We start from the raw sequence: 16,894 nt of genomic DNA, 5'->3' as shown, positions 1-16,894 counted from the left end.
GGGGGATTGTCCTATGAGGAGAGATTGAGTAGACTAGGCCTATATTCTCTAGGGTTTAGAAGAATGAGAGGTGATCTCATTGAAACATACAAAATTCTTACAGGGCTTGACAGGGTAGATGCAGGGAGGATGTTTCCCCTGGCTGGGGAGTCTAGAACCAGGGGTCGCAGACTCAGAATCAGGGGTTGGCCATTTAGGACTGAGATGAGGAGAAATTTCTTCACTCAGAGGGCGGTGAATCTTTGGAATTCTCTCCCCCAGAGGGCTGTGGAGGATCAGTCGTTGAGTATATTCAAGACAGAAATTGATGGATTTTTGGATATTAAGGGATATGGGGATAGTGCAGGAAAGTGGAGTTGAGGTCGAAGATCAGCCATGATTTTACTGAATGACGGAGCAGGCTCGAGGGGCCGAATGGCCTACTCCTCCTATTTTTTAAAAATTCGTTTTTAATGAGATGTGGGTGTTGCTGGCAAGGCCAACATTTATTGCCCATCCCTAATTGCCCTCGAGAAGGTGGTGGTGAGCCGCCTTCTTGAACCGCTGCAGTCCGTGTGGTGAAGGTGCTCCCACAGTGCTGTTAGGGAGGGAGTTCCAGGATTTTGACCCAGCGACGATGAAGATCGGCGATATACTTCTAAGTCAGGATGGTGTGTTACTTGGAGGTGGTGGTGTTCCCATGCGCCTGCTGCCCTTGTCCTTCTAGGTGGAAGAGGTCGCGGGTTAGGGAGGTGCTGCCAAAGAAGCCTTGGCGAGTTGCTGCAGTGCATCTTGTAGATGGTACACACTGCAGCCACGGTGCGCCGGTGGTGGAGGGAGTGAATGTTTAAGGTGGTGGATGAGGTGCCAATCAAGCGGGCTGCTTTGTCCTGGAGCACATAAATCTAGGCCGACACTCCCACTGCAGTGCTGAGGGAGTGCTGCACTGTCGGAGGTGCCGTCTTTCAGATGAGACGTTAAACCGAGGCCCTGTCTGCCCTCTCAGGTGGATGTAAAAGATCCCATAGCACTATTTCATAGAGGAGCAGGGGAGTTCTCCCCAGTGTCCTGGGCCAATATCCCTGAACCAACATCACTAAAACAGATGATCTGGTCATTATCTCGTCGCTGTTTGCGGGAGCTTGCTGTGCGCAAATTGGCTGCCACGTTTCCTACATTACGACAGTGACTACACTTCAGAAAAGTACTTAATTGGCTGTAAAACAATTTGGGACGTCCTGAGGTTGTGAAAGGCGCTATAGAAATGGAGGTTCTTTCTTTTATTGTCTTAGTACCGACCCTGTCTATAGCGCGTGTGACAGTCCCAGTTCCAATTGTGTCTGGACTGATTCTCCCTGTATTTGCAAGACTGACTGGGCATGAGTCTGTATAACATAGAAACATAGGAGATAGGAGCAGGAGTCGGCCGTTCGGCCCCTCGAGCCTGCTCCGCCATTTAATGAGATCATGGCTGATCATCCAAATTCAGTGCCCTGTCCCTGCTTTCTCCCCATATCCCTTGATCCCTTTAGCCTTAAGAAATATATCTAACTCCTTCTTGAATATATTTAATAAGTTGGCCTCAACTGCCTTCTGTGGTAGAGAATTCCACGGGTTCACCACTCTCTGGGTGAAGAAATTCCTCCTCATCTCAGTCCTAAATGGGCAATAAATGCTGGTCTTGCCAGTGACGCCCACATCCCATGAACAAATTTAAAAAAAAGGTATAGCATGGGTTAGATACAGAGTAAAGCTCCCTCTACACTGTCCCATCAAACACTCCCAGGGCAGGTACAGTACATGTTGGATACAGAGTAAAGCTCCCTCTACACTGTCCCATCAAACACTCCCAGGGCAGGTACAGCACTGGTTAGATACAGAGTAAAGCTCCCTCTACACTGTCCCATCAAACACTCCCAGGGCAGGTACAGCACGGGTTAGATACAGAGTAAAGCTCCCTCTACACTGTCCTGTCAAACACTCCCAGGGCAGGTACAGCACGGGTTAGATACAGAGTAAAGCTCCCTCTACACTGTCCTGTCAAACACTCCCAGGGCAGGTACAGCACGGGTTAGATACAGAGTAAAGCTCCCTCTACACTGTCCCGTCAAACACTCCCAGGGCAGGTACAGCACGGGTTAGATACAGAGTAAAGCTCCCTCTACACTGTCCCGTCAAACACTCCCAGGGCAGGTACAGCACGGGTTAGATACAGAGTAAAGCTCCCTCTACACTGTCCCATCAAACACTCCCAGGGCAGGTACAGCACGGGTTAGATACAGAGTAAAGCTCCCTCTACACTGTCCCATCAAACACTCCCAGGGCAGGTACAGCACGGGTTAGATACAGAGTAAAGCTCCCTCTACACTGTCCCATCAAACACACCCAGGGCAGGTACAGCACGGGTTAGATACAGAGTAAAGCTCCCTCTACACTGTCCCATCAAACACTCCCAGGGCAGGTACAGCACGGGTTAGATACAGAGTAAAGCTCCCTCTACACTGTCCCATCAAACACTCCCAGGGCAGGTACAGCACGGGTTAGATACAGAGTAAAGCTCCCTCTACACTGTCCCATCAAACACTCCCAGGGCAGGTACAGCACGGGTTAGATACAGAGTAAAGCTCCCTCTACACTGTCCCATCAAACACTCCCAGGGCAGGTATAGCACGGGTTAGATACAGAGTAAAGCTCCCTCTACACTGTCCCATCAAACACTCCCAGGGCAGGTATAGCACGGGTTAGATACAGAGTAAAGCTCCCTCTACACTGTCCCATCCAACACTCCCAGGGCAGGTACAGCACAGGTTAGATACAGAGTAAAGCTCCCTCTACACTGTCCCATCAAACACACCCAGGGCAGGTACAGCACGGGTTAGGTACAGAGTAAAGCTCCCTCTACACTGTCCCATCAAACACTCCCAGGGCAGGTACAGCACAGGTTAGATGCAGAGTAAAGCTCCCTCTAAGGACCGTAATCAAGAATTTTTTTTTGTTCACTCACGGAATGCATCGCTGGCATTTATTGCCTATCCTGAATTGCCCTTGAGAAGGTGGCGAGCCGCTGCAGTCCGTGTGGTGTGTCGTAGCGGTTTGGTACAACGGAGTGTCTCGCTGGGCCATTTCAGAGGGTCAGTTAAGAGTGAACCCCATTGCTGTGGGTCTGGGGTCACACATAGGCCAGACCGGCAGATTTTCTTCCCTAAAGGACATTAGTGAACCAGCTGGGATTTTACAACAATCTAGGTTTTTAATTCCAGATTTATTTCATTAAATTCCCCAGCTACTGTGGTGGGATTTGAACTTGTATCCCCCCGGATTATTAGTCCAGACCTCCGAGTCCAGTAACATAACCATTATGCTGCCGTTCACTTCTGTTTGTAGCGGGACTAATTGTGTAGAACGCATACCCAGCCTGTCTATCGCACTCACCAGGTCCTATGTACGGTACTCTGTTGAAGGCGTGGCACGCCTTCCTTACCTCCGCAGACCGCCTGAGTGAGCTCCACGTGGAGGTCCAGAAAGCACTCGTGACGGAGGACGCGGACAAGATTCGGAACTGGCAGAAGGAGATGTACCACAAGAAATTCTTCGGGGGCTTCAAGGAGACCCACGAGGTGAAGGACGGATTCCGAAAAGCACAGAAGCCCTGGACAAAGAAACTAAAAAAAGTATGTTATCGCTAACTGATTGAGGTTATATGAAGTTAATTGATTGAGATTATGAGGTTAACGGATTGAAATTATGAGGTTATTATGAGGTTCCAGCATCTGCAATATTTTGCTATCGTACTAGTTGACTCTATTTTCTCTCCATGGATGTTGCCGGGCCTGCTGAGTTTTTCCAGCATTTTCTGTTGTTATTTCGGATTTCCAGCATCTGCAGTATTTTGCTATCGTCGAGATTATGAGGTTAACTGATTGAGATTATATGAGGTTATCGTGGGCGTGGTGTGTGCGCACTAGCGATACGTCGCCCGTTACAACACACAATTCTCATCCCCCCTCCTTTAAAAATATGCACCTGATGTAAGAAAACTACTAGGCACTTGGTCTAAGCGTTAAACAAAGCTTTAATCAACTGTTTTTCAACATGGAGGTCTAGTTGTGTCCTTCACTGGTTCCTGTTAAGAATGTCCTGCGCAAGCTGGGCCCGTGCCCGAGTATTTATACTCTCCCTGGACAGTGCCACCCGTAGGCCACTCAGTATTATTTCATAAGTCTTTCTTTCATGAATGACTGATTCATGTCAGCACCCATATGTTTTTTTGATATATATAAATGGATATTAGAATGCAGAGTAGAATTTCTAAATTTGCTGATGACACCAAACCTGTGGGTGTGGCAAACAGTGAGGTTGATACCAATCGACAGCAGCAGGACATAGAAAGGCTAGCAGAATGGGCAGACAAGTGGCAGATGGAATTTAATACAGAGAGGTGTGAGGTGATGCATTTTGGCAGAAGGAACAGGGAGAGACAATATACACTTAATGGCACAGTTTTAAAGAGTGTGCAGGGACAGAGGGACCTGGGAGTTAATGCGCATCGGTCCCTGAAGGTGGCGGGACATATTGAGAGAGTGGTTAACAAAGCATATGGGATCTTGGGCTGCATAAATAGAGGTATTGAGTACAAAAGTGGAGAAGTTATGCTGAACCTTTATAAAGTGCTGGTTAGGCCCCAACTGGAGTATTGTGTCCAGTTCTGGTCACCACACTTTAGGAAGGATGTGAAGGCCCTTGAGAGGGTGCAGAGGAGATTTACCAGAATGGTTCCGGGGATGGGGGATCTTGGCTACAAGGACAGGTTGGCGAAGCTGGATTTGTTTTCCTTCGAGCAAAGGAGGTTGAGGGGTGATTTGATAGAGGTGTACAAGATTATGACGGATTTGGATAGGCTAGACGGGGAAAGGCTGTTCCCACTAGTTGATGGTACAAAGGACTAGGGGACACAGATTTAAGGTTTTGGGCAAGAGATACAGGAGGGATGTGAGGAAAAACTTTTTTACGCAGTGAGTGGTGAGGACCTGGAACTTGCTGCCGACAGAAGTGGTGGAAGCAGAGACACTCAATGTTTTCAAGGGGAGACTGGACAGGCACTGGAGGGAAATAAACTTGCAGGGCTCCGGGGATAGAGCGGGGGAATGGGACTGACTGGATTGCTCCACAGAGAGCCGGCACGGACTCGATGGGCCGAATGGCCTCCTCCTGTGCCGTTATGATTCTATGACTTGGGCACTATTTCTTTCTTAAAAAAATACCTTAAAAAAAATCCAGAGAGGGCTGATACCCGGCGTGTTAACAGCTCTGCAGGTACTCTGGCACCCAGCGACACCTCACCCCAAAACGCTCCTCCTTCACGCGGGAGCCTGGACAGGGAGTGGCCGCGGATATTCAACCGCAGAAGGCATCGTGTAAAAAAAAAACAAAAAAAAACTTCAGTCCCGTCCCCTCGACACCCGCACGATCTTCGAATCTGAAACTCTGGCTGCTGCACCGGAACACTCTCGACTTATCATTACTGGAGAGTCAAACGACTTAGCTGAGCGCCCGGTGACGATAAAAATTCATTGAAGGCTGGAGGTGGCATTGCCACTCAGAACAAATTCCCCACTTCTGATCGTTTTACAGCTTGTGGTGCCACTTAGTGGCCATTCTAAGTTACTGCAGCGTTGCATTTTATTTTTTTTCTGGCCATCCTTTAAAGGTAATTTCTTTTCACCCAAAGGAGCCGGCACATGCTGCGAAGTGGGGCCTCACGTCTGAACCCTCTTCTGTCCTCGGGTGACGACCACTTTCCAGCAATGGGCACTCGATTGAATCACACAGCGCAGGAGGAGGCCATTCGGCCCATCGTGCCTGTGCCGGCTCTTTGAAAGTGCTCTCCAATTAGTCCCACTCCCCCCTTTGCTCTTTCCCCGTAGCCTTGCAAATTTTTTTCCTTTTCAAGTATTTATCCGATTTCCTTTTGAAATTGAATGTGCTGCCCTTTCAGGCAGCGCATTCCAGATCTCAACAATTTGGTTCTTTTGCAGTCATCGTAAATCTGTGTCCTCTGGTTACTGACCCTCCTGCCAGTGGAAACAGTGTCTCTTTTTTTTATTAATTGACATTATCAAAACCCTTCACAATTTTGAACACCTCTATCAAATCTGCCCTTAACCTTCTCTGCTCGAAGCAGAACAACCCCAGCTTCTCTCCACGTGACTGAAGTCCCTCATCCCTGGTACCGTTCTCGTAAGTAATGGTTGGTGATCAGGGGGCAATGTTCCCTCTAATTTCTTTTGGGGTGCGTGGCCCGTTCAGAATTCTGCGTGTGCGCGTTTTTTCCATTTAAAAGCGGGCGAGCGGGACCTCAAGACCGCTGCGTGGCTGCGGAGCTTAAAGGGAACATCGATTGGGGTGATGGGGGGGGTTGCATGAGCCGTGGCTGATTTACTTCCTCCTGTAGCCCAGGGCACTGAGGCCGGTTGTGCCGGCGCGGCTGCTGCCCTGGTTCGAGGTCCCTCGGATTTCCTCGTCTTTTTATGGCGTCAGTGCGACGCCGGGTGGCGCCTTCTGTCATCCAGCCCGTTCGGGGAGCAAGCTAACCCGGACATCCCCTTTATAACCCCTCTTGACAGGCGGGAAAGCTGAAGAAGCTCTATCACGCGAAACGGAAAAAGGAGCGAGTGGCCATTGTCCGGGAAAACAGCGGCAAAGCCAACCAGGCCACCTCCGCGTCGAAACAGCAGAAACTCCAGAGCGAGAGAGAGAAGTGCAGTCAGGAAGCAGACAAGGTGAGAAAGGAAATTCGGTGTTGCGTGTCTGAATGATAATAGAAAGAACTTGCATTTCCGTAGCGCCTATCACAGCCTCAGGACGTCTCAAAGCGCTTTACAGCCAATGAAGTACTATTTGAAGTGTAGTCGCTGCTGTAATGTGGGAAACGCGGCAGCCAGTTTGTGCACAGCAAGCTCCCACAAACAGCAATGAGATAACAGCCAGATAAAGTGCTGGTTGAGGGATAAATATTGGCCCAGGACACCGGGGAGAACTCCCTCTGCTCTTCGAAATAGTGGCCGCGGAATCTTTTACGTCCACCTGAGAGGGTGCAGACGGGGCCTCGGTTTAACGTCTCATCCGAAAGACGGCACCTCCGACAGTGTAGCACTCCCTCCACTGGAGTGGAGTGTCAGCCCGGATTATGTGCCTGGAGTGGGACTTGAACCCACTGTCCTTCTGACTCAGAGGCAAGAGTGCTGCCCACTGAGCCCAGGCTGACACCCTAAGCAAACGCAGCATCCAATTTGTGCAGAGCAAGGTCCCACCAATCTATTGAGATGAATGACTAGATAATCTAACAGTGCTGGTTGAGGAATTAAGGTTGGCCAGGACACTGGGAGAACTCCCCTGCTCTTCTTTGATTAGTAACGTGGGATCGCTTATGTCCACCTGAGCACTTCTATTAATATAGAATTCCCCTAAAGTTATCAGGTTACGTGCTTCAATCCCGGAGTGGGGCTTGAACCCCCAACCTTCTGATCCAGAGGCAAGATGCCGGCCGCGGCTAATATCACTATTTACATGACTGACCGCCCTAGATCAACATCTGTGATCATCTCTTCCTCCCCCAAACAGTGATCTTCCCTCCACTTCTGAAGGCGCGGACCCATCCACGGACATCAGAAATAGGAGCAGGAGTCGGCCATTCGGCCCCTCGAGCCTGCTCCACCATTCAATGAGATCGTGGCTGATCTTCGACCTCAACTCCACTTTCCCGCCCGATCCCCATATCCCTCGATTCCCCTACAGTCCAAAAATCTATCGATCTCTGCCTTGAATATACTCGACGACTCAGCATTCACAGCCCTCTGGGGTGGAGAATGCCAAAGATTCACCACCTTCTGAGTGAAGAAATTTCTCATCTCGGCTATTATTAGCATTGATATTTGGCTGACAAAGTTCAGTCACAAGAGACTAGCCGAGGCTATCACCAATAGAATTGGGTTACTGTGTTGTCAACGCTCGGGAATGCATGACCAATCGATCAGTGTCCAAAGCTTACAATCACTCGGACACAACCCATCCCAATCATGCATGACACAATTGATGGCATTAGGGATTATAAATGATGGAGCGGTGGATTTTCTCAGGGTTTTTCCACACTGTTGATTTAAAAAAGAAAGACGTGCATTTCTGTAGCGCCTTTCACAACCACCGGACGTCCCATAGCACTTTACAGCCAATGAAGTACTTTTTAAAGTGCAGTCACTGTTGTAATGTGGGAAACACGGCAGCCAATTTGCACACGGCAAGCTCCCACAAACAGCAATGTGATAACGACCAGATAATCTGTTTGTGTTGTTGATTGACAAATATTGGCCAGGACACCGGGGATAACTCCCCTGCACTTCTTCGTAATACAGGTAGACTACCCTTTATCCGGACTTCCGAAAACCGAAACCCTCTAAAAACCGAAGGTTTTTTCGTTCAGCGTAAGTCGTGCGTACGACTTACGCTGAACGAAAAAAACCTTCGGTTTTTAGAGGGTTCCGGTTGCGGAAGTTCGGATAAAGGGTAAGTCGTGCGCACGACCCCCCGCCGACCAGCCCCGACAACCGCCGACCCCCCCCCCCCCCGCGTACCCCGCCGGCCCCGACCCCCGCCGACCCCGACTGACTTACGCTGAGCGTCAGCGTAAGTCGTGCGCACGACCCCCCCGCGGACCCCCGCCAACCCACCTTCCGAAATCCTCCTTTATCCGAAACTCGGCTGCTCCCGAGGTTTTCGGATAAAGGATAGTCTACCTGTAGTGCCGAGGGATCTTTTACGTCCACCCGAGAGAGCAGACGGGGCCTCGGTTTATCATCTCATCCGAAAGACGGCACCTCCAACAGTGCAGCACTGCCTCAGTACTGCACGGGGAGTGTCAGCCTGGATTTTTGTGCTCGAGTCTTTGGAGTGGGGGCTTGAACCCGCAACCTTCTGACTCAGAGGCGAGGGTGCGGCCCACTGTGTGTGTGTGTGTGTGTGTCTGTCTCTTTCTCTCTCTTCCGCCACCCCCCCCCCCCTTTGTGCACTCATCTTCTGTTCTCTCCCACATCTCAAGGTTAAGCAGCGTTACACAAAGACCATCGAGGAGTTAAACAAATACAATCCCAAATACATGGAGGAGATGGAGATGGTCTTTGACCAGAGCCAGCAGTTCGAGCAGAAACGAACAATCTTTCTCAAACAGATCTTCTTGTCCATTCACCGGCACCTCGATGTCACCAACAATGAAAGGTGAGGTTAAAGGAACATTCCAATCCACAAAATCATCTCTATCATTAGATATGGGCGGTGAGCAATAGCTCGATGGCTCATCAGAAGATTTCAATATACATCTTGCTCCCCTAGGTGATCTAGTGGATAAAGGCTCCACCCGACTTGGTACAAAGACGTGAGACCAGGTTTGATCCCTGTGTATGCGGAGCTAGTTTATCTCCAGTGGGCCCGGGGAGCTACAATCGGTCTCCGTTCCCGTTCCTGATTGGCGCCCAGTGACACTGACTCGCAAGCATGTGCGTGGATGTCAAGCAAGGACAGGATCAGGCCTCCGACTGTCAAATGCCCGGTGACGCTGGCTGTCCAAGCTCACACGTGGAGAGTGGTCGCTTGGATGAGGTACCGCAGGGCAGTCGGCAGTCATGAAAGAAAGAAAAAGGACTTGCATTTCTAAAGCGCCTTTCACGACCTCAGGATGTCTCACAGCGCTTTACAGCCAATGAAGTACTCTTTGAAGTCTGGTCACTGTTGTAATGTAGGAAACGCGGCAGCCAATTTGTGCACAGCAAGCTCCCACAAACAGCAATGTGATAATGACCAGATAATTTGTTTTTGTTATGTTGGTTGAGGGATAACTATTGGCCCCAGGACACCTCCCCTGCTCTTTCTTCGAAATAGTGGCCGCGGGATCTTTTACGTCACCTGAGAGAGCAGATGGGGCTCCGGTTTATCGTCTCATCCGAAAGACGGCACCTCCGACAGTGCAGCACTCCCTCGGCACTCCACTGGGAGTGTCGGGCTGGATTTTTGTGCTCAAGTCCCTGGAGTCCCTCAAGAACCTCAACAAGAGGCACGGGCCTAGAAATCCGTCACGGGCAGTGGCCCACAACGGCCGGTATCGGATCGCCCGCCTGTTATACGCAGCACCTGCTGATTCAGTTTATCGACTGCAGTGGACCTGAATATCAGGCTCTGGGTATAAGGGGCGGCCCATCCGATACTGCCCGTTGTGCACTACCGTCCGAGATGAATTTAGGCCACTGCCTTCAGGAGAGGAGGGGGGAAAACCTGGAGACGTTTAAACAAAATCCCTTTCAGTACCCTCCCACCCCGAAAGAAAAATATAATCCGGGTTTTACTTATAAGCAATTCCTCTGCACAACTGCCTAAATTTTCACCTAATAGAATGAATAGAGATGCCATGGTTTAAGTTTTGAGTAGATTCAAATAATTATTTTCCCTCGCAAAATAGGGGAATAGATTCCCAGCTACTTGTCAATTAAGCACCTATGAACAAATAAGAGCAGGAGTCGGCTACACAGGGCATTGGTGAGACCACATCTGGAGTACTGTGTACAGTATTGGTCTCCTTATTTAAGGAAGGATGTAAATGCGTTGGAAGCAGTTCAGGGAAGGTTTACTAGACTAATACCTGGAATGGGCGAGTTGTCTTATGAGGAAAGGTTGGACAGGCTAGGCTTGTATCCGCTGGAGTTTGGAAGAGTAAGAGGTGACTTGATTGAAACATATAAGACCCTGAGGGGTCTGGACAGGGTGGATGTGGAGAGGATGTTTCCTCTTGTGGGGGAATCTAGAACTAGGGGTCACTGTTTAAAAATAAGGGGTCGCCCATTTAAGACAGAGATGAGGAGAATATTTTTCTCAGAGGGTCGTGAGTCTTTGGAACTCTCTTCCTCAGAGGGCGGTGGAAGCAGAGTCTTTGAATATTTTTAAGGCAGAGGTAGATAGATTCTTGGTGAGCAAGGGGGTGAAAGGTTATCGGGGGTAGGCGGGAATGTGGAGTAATCGGATCAGCCATGATCTTATTGAATGGCAGAGCAGGCTCGAGGGGCCGACTCCTGCTCCTAATTCTTATGTTCATTCGGCCCCTCAAGCCTGCTTCACCATTCAATAAGATCATGGCTGATCTTCGACCTCAACTCCACTTTCCCGCCCGATCTCCATATCCCTCGATTCCCCTAGAGTCCAAAAATCTATCGACCTCAGCCTTGAATATACTCAAAGACTCAGCATTCACAGCCCTCTGGGGTAAATACCTCAACACCGTACAGCTCTCCCCAGATACAACTCGGGAACCCTTCAATTGAGGATAAAACTTGCATTTATATAGCGCCTTCAATGTAGTAAAACGTCCCAAGGCGCTGCACAGGAGCGATTATCAAACAAAATTCGACACCGAGCCACATAAGGAGATATTGGGACAGGTGACCAAAAGCATGGTCAAAGAGGTCGGTTTTGGGGCATATTTTAAAAGCAGGAGAGAGGTTTAGGGAGGGAATTCCGTGTCTCAGGGGCTCGGCTACTGAAGGTATGATCGCCAATGGTGGAGCGATTAAAATCGGGGATGCCCAAAAGGCCAGCATTGGAGGAGCGCAGAGATCTTGGAGGTTTTGTAGGGCCTGAGGAGGTCTCAGAGATCGGGAGGGATTTGAAGAAGAAGGACGAGAATTTTTAAAATTGAGGCGCAGTAGGGCACAACATTGAAGCTTCAAAAGGCCAATTCCTTTTTTTTCCTCCCCCTCGGCAATTCTTCTTTGGCTCAGATAAAAGACGATGTGCGGACATTTTGTGAAGTTGCTGTACAGTTTGGTCACATGGTACCTACAGGAGACGACATTGGGACTGTCAGTAATGCCGAGAGTGGGTTTTAGGGTCAAGATAATTTGATGACGTCAAGGTCAAGGGTCCAGTCTCTGCTTAAAAGCGGGATCCTGATGGGTTGGGTCATTGCCCTTGGTGGGGTTTTCAGATGGAGCTGTTGCCAGCTTGTGGATCTGTTCCAAGTTGGGCAATTCTCAGCTTCTTGGAGACAGAGCGGGTGTACGAGAGGAGGCGCCAGGGTCACCTGGGCTTCCAGATGCAGTATGTGCATCACTGGCTGGTATTTGCCACACACAAGCTCCTCATGCTTACTGGGTGGAGGGCTGCACCTCACTTCAAGGGGAGAATAGGGTAGATCTTCCTGTAGCATTTTCTCAATAAATTCCATCCCCCACCACATTTTTCTCTCTCTCTCCAGCTTCCGGTCTATTTTTAAGGACCTACACCAGACTGTACAATCGGTCAATGACCAGAATGACTTGAAATGGTGGCGCAATACACACGGACCTGGGATGCCGACCAACTGGCCGCATTTTGAGGTGAGTGAACGATCGTCCTGTCCACGATAGCAAAATACTGCGGATGCTGGAAATCCGAAATAACAACAGAAAACGCTGGAAAAACTCAGCAGGCCAGGCAACATCCGTGGAGAGAGAAACAGGGTCAACGTTTCAGGTCGATGACCTTTCGTCAGATCATCCTGTCCATTTGGACAACTACAGTCAGGGGCCAATTTATCTCCGAACCAACACAACACTTTTCTTCCCCACAGCCAAACTCTCCTCCCACCCACCCCAACTCCTGCCCCCCCCAACTCCTACCTCTGGGGTAGAGAATTCCAAAGATTCACAAACCTCAAAGAAATTCTTCCTCATCAGTCTTAAATGGCCGACCCCTTATGCCCCCTAGTTCTTGACTCCAGCCATGGCAGCCTTTCAGCCTCTACCCTGTCAATCCCCCTCAAGAGTCTCGTATGTTTCAATGAGATCTCTCATTCTTCTAAATGCCAGAGAACATAGGCCCAATCTATTCAACTGAGGCCCTGTTTCCTTGTTGAGGTGGATTGTAAAAGTTCCTGTGACATTATTTGAAGAACAGAAGGGGAGATCTGGCAGTTTGGCGGAGCAGGCTCGAGGGGCCGATTGGCCTACTCCTGCTCCTATTTCTTATGTTTTCTGGCCAATATTCATCCCATAACACCACCAAAACAGGTTAAAAGAAAGAAAAACTTGCATTTATATAGCGCCTTTCATGACCACCGAACGTCTCAAAGCGCTTTACAGCCAATGAAGTTCTTTTGAAGTGGAGTCACTGTGGGAAACACGGCAGCCAATTTGCACACAGCAAGGTCCCACAAACAGCAATGTGATAATGACCAGATAATCTGTTTTTGTTATGTTGGTTGAGGGATAAGTATTGGCGAGGACACCGGGGAGAACTCCCCCTGCTTGTCTTCGAAATAGTGGCCCTGGGATCTTTTACGTCCATCCGAGAGGAGAGACGGGAGCCTGGGTTTAACATCTCATCCGAAAGACGGCATCTTCGACAGTGCAGCACTCCCTCAGCATTGCACTGGGAGAGTCAGCCTATCTTTGTGCTCAAGTCCCTGGAGTGGGGACTTGAACCCATAACCTTCTGACTCAGAGGCGAGAGCGCTGCCCACTGAGCCACAACTGACACTAACTGGGTTATTCATCTCATTGCTGTTTGTGGCACTATACTGAGTACAAAGTGGCTACCCCTCTTGCCTACAAAACAACAGTGACTACACTTCATAAGTAATTAAGTGGCTGAGAAGGTTTTGGGGCGTGTTGAGGATGTGAAAGAGGCTATATAAATGCAAGTGTCTTTCTATCCCTGTGAGCATTGCCACAGGAGCTCTAATAGAACATACAAATAATTTATAAAGTAAAATATAAGCTTCAGTTCAAATGTTTACATTAATATATTTTAGCATTACAGGAAACTCCCTTTTAACCGGCACCTAAATATCTGGAAATCTCTCTTAACCGGCAAAATTCAGGAGTAGGTTCAGGTAAGTTTTATTAGTGGCCGTGTAACCGGGGTTCCTGCACCTGTGGCCGTGTAACTGGAACTCCTGCACAAGTGCCGTGTAACCGGGGTACCTGTGGCCGTGTACGGAGCTCTCGTACCTTGGTAAGTATACCTCTCTGTAATCCGGACTTTTTGATCAACCGGCACCACGCCGGTGCCGGATAAAAGAGTTTCCTGTATTAATTTTGAATTCCCTATCTCAGTTCCTGGCAGACTTCGACAGTCTGGCAAAGGAAAATGTATCATGATAATTAATGAGATTATCAGCTGATTTTAAAGACTAGGCTCGTCATTGTTTATTAGTGGCATCTAACACTGTCCTTTGACCCTGCAGGAATGGAGCCCAGAGAGGGAAAAGATTACAGACAAGAAGGGCAAAGGGAAGAAGGAAGGGGACAAGGTGGTTCTTCAAAGCTTAAGGTGAAGCATTAGAGATGAAATGGGTGTCACTTCCTGATGCTAAGGGGTGACCCTCCCCCTATCAATTTCACTCTGATTGCAAACACGGTGTATTTTTTCTCTCTGCCAATCTTCCCCTCCCTCCCTGAAGATGCTGCATCATCTTTGCAGGTGCCGGGTGCCCGCCCCCCCCAATACCTCAGCACTTACGGCCAGTATTTAGGCGTGAGCATCAACAGTGCGCGTCAGCAGGCTATTCGACTGTAGGACACCAGCCGAGCTCCATCCAGTCCTCACAGTTCCAGTCAGGGCTCCTCGCTGGCAATCGGGAGCATGAACCACAACCTATCTCCCTCCCCTCCCCCAGCTCAAAGGCTACCGAGACAGGTTGTAGCACCGCCCCCTGCTGTCAGGGACGACATCAACTTACTCTGGGGTTGTGCGTGGCTCAGCTACTCGCCAAACCTTCCGAGGAACCATAGTGTCAACCATCGAGCCAGGCTGGTGAAATGAGCGGACACGTGGCAGATGAAATTCAACGCAGAGGAGTGTGAGGTGATACATTTTGGTAGGACAAATGAGGAGAGACCACGGTACAATTTGTAAAGGGGGTGCAAGAGGAGAGAGACCTGGCGGTGTTTGTGCACAAATCTTTGAAGGTGGCCGGACAGGTTAACAAAGCAGATAATAAAACATACAGAATCCTGGGCTTTCTAAATAAAAGCAAAGAGCACAAAAGCCAGGAAGTTCTGCTAAACTTTTATAAAACACTAGTTCGGCCCCAGCTGGAGTATTGGGTCCAATTCTGGGCACCACACTTTAGGAAGGACGTGAAGACTTTGGAGAGAGTGCAGAAGAAATTTACTAGAATGGTTCCAGGGATTACAGTTAGGTGGATAGACTGGAGAAGCTGGGATTGTTCTCCTGGGGCAGTGAAGGCTAAGAGGAAGTTTGACGGAGGTGTTTAAAATTATGAAGGGTTTAGATCGAGTAAATAAGGAGAAACTGTTTCCAATGGCTGAAGGGTCGATAACCAGAGGACACAGATTTAAGGTGATTGGCAAAAGAACCGGAGGTGACGTGAGGAAAAACTTTTTTACGCAGCGAGTGGTTAGGATTTGGAATGCACTGCCTGATAGGACGGTGGATACAGATTCAATAGTGGCCTTCAAAAGGGAATTGGATAAATACTTGAAGGAGAAAAAATTGCAGGGCTATGGGGAAAGAGCGGGGGAGTGGGACTAACTCGAGGGGCCGAATGGCCTCCTTCGGTGCTGCACTATTCGATGATTCTACGTGCATGACAATGAAGGCATTATCACTTACATAACGCTGTCCAAATACATTTACTGCTGATTTAGAGACAGAACTAGTAGTGCAATCAGCTGATTCTGTGGGAGCTTGCTGTGCGCTGTTTCCTACATTGCAACAGGGGCTACGCTTCAAAAAGTACTTCATTGGCTGTAAAGCGCTTTGAGAAGGTTGTGAAAGGTGCGATGTAATTGCAAGTTCACTGCTGCCCCAGCTGAAACCAGCTCAGAGCAGGAATCGAATCTCAGTCCTTCCTCGCCTCCGAAAGCGGAGATGTTACCTCTGAGCCTCGGGGCACTTTGACGATTTGTCCTAAAGAGTGTAGGGTAAACTCAAATCCATTTAACATAGAAGATAGGAGCAGGAGTAGGCCATTCGGCCCCTCGAGCCTGCTCCGCCATTCAATGAGATCATGGCTGATCATCCAAACTCAGTACCCTGTTCCTGCCTTCTCCCCATATCCCTTGATCCCTTTAGCCTTAAGAAATATATCCAACTCCTTCTTGAATATATTTAATGAATTGGCCGCTACTGCCTTCTGTGGTAGAGAATTCCACAGGTTCACCACTCAGTGAAGAAATTCCTCCTCATCTCTGTCCTAAATGGCTTATCCTTAGACTATGACCCCTGGTTCTGGACTCCCCGACCATCGGGAACATCCTTCCTGCATCTAGTCCTGTTAGAATGTTAAGTTTCAATGAGATCCCCTCTCAATCTTCTAAACTCCAGCGAGTACAAGCCCAATCGACCCAATCTCTCCTTACGTCATTCCTGCCATCCCAGGTATCAGTCTGGTGAATCGTCACTGCACTCCTTCCATGGCAAGAACATCATTCCTCAGATAAGGCGACCAAAACTGCACCCAATACTCAAGGTGTGGTCTCACCAAGGCCCTGTACAACTGCAGCAAGATCAGAGCCTTGATGCCAGAGAGAAGGAGTGAAAGCAAGAGGGATATCGAGAGAGTGAGATTATACTGAAATCAGTCAAGGTTCCCAATCCCCCCCCCCCCCACCCAATTTCCGTCTAGTAACTCCCGACTGGATCTCACAGGGGGACAGCATCGGGCTCAATGGTGACACCCTCCACGGTCGCATAGACTTGCTGACTCCCACCGCCGAGGCTCATTGATGAAGAGTCACCATTCAGGTGAGTTACCGGAGGGATTACAAGGGCACGTTATATCCCAGCAAAAACAAAGTGCCTTCAAGCCCCCCCACCCATAAACACTGCTACTTAAATCCAATTTTGGACTCCCAGAAACTAAGCATGGACATCT

At 49.1% G+C, this 16,894-nt stretch overlaps 1 protein-coding gene across 4 annotated transcripts in view; it reads left to right on the top strand.

The window, feature by feature from the left end:
- Window positions 1-16,894, top strand: part of LOC147099513 (protein kinase C and casein kinase substrate in neurons protein 3) — a 64,268-nt gene that overhangs the window by 38,178 nt on the left and 9,196 nt on the right. For 3 of the 4 annotated variants that reach the window (XM_085969723.1, XM_085969721.1, XM_085969725.1), the window contains exons 4-8: window positions 3,415-3,650; window positions 6,603-6,758; window positions 9,071-9,246; window positions 12,269-12,389; window positions 14,240-14,325. In XM_085969723.1, coding sequence (XP_085825849.1) covers window positions 3,415-3,650; window positions 6,603-6,758; window positions 9,071-9,246; window positions 12,269-12,389; window positions 14,240-14,325 — 775 coding nt within the window. The remainder of the gene's footprint in view (window positions 1-3,414; window positions 3,651-6,602; window positions 6,759-9,070; window positions 9,247-12,268; window positions 12,390-14,239; window positions 14,326-16,894) is intronic. The other variant, XM_085969724.1, reaches the window with a different exon arrangement.

The sequence above is a fragment of the Somniosus microcephalus genome, chromosome 28, assembly GCF_052327205.1.
Source record: "Somniosus microcephalus isolate GS21.2 chromosome 28, FLI_Smic_1.0, whole genome shotgun sequence".
In the NCBI taxonomy this organism is placed as follows: Eukaryota; Metazoa; Chordata; class Chondrichthyes; order Squaliformes; family Somniosidae; genus Somniosus; species Somniosus microcephalus.
Note: the sequence above shows the minus strand (reverse complement) of the source record. Positions and strands in the feature narration are given on the sequence as shown.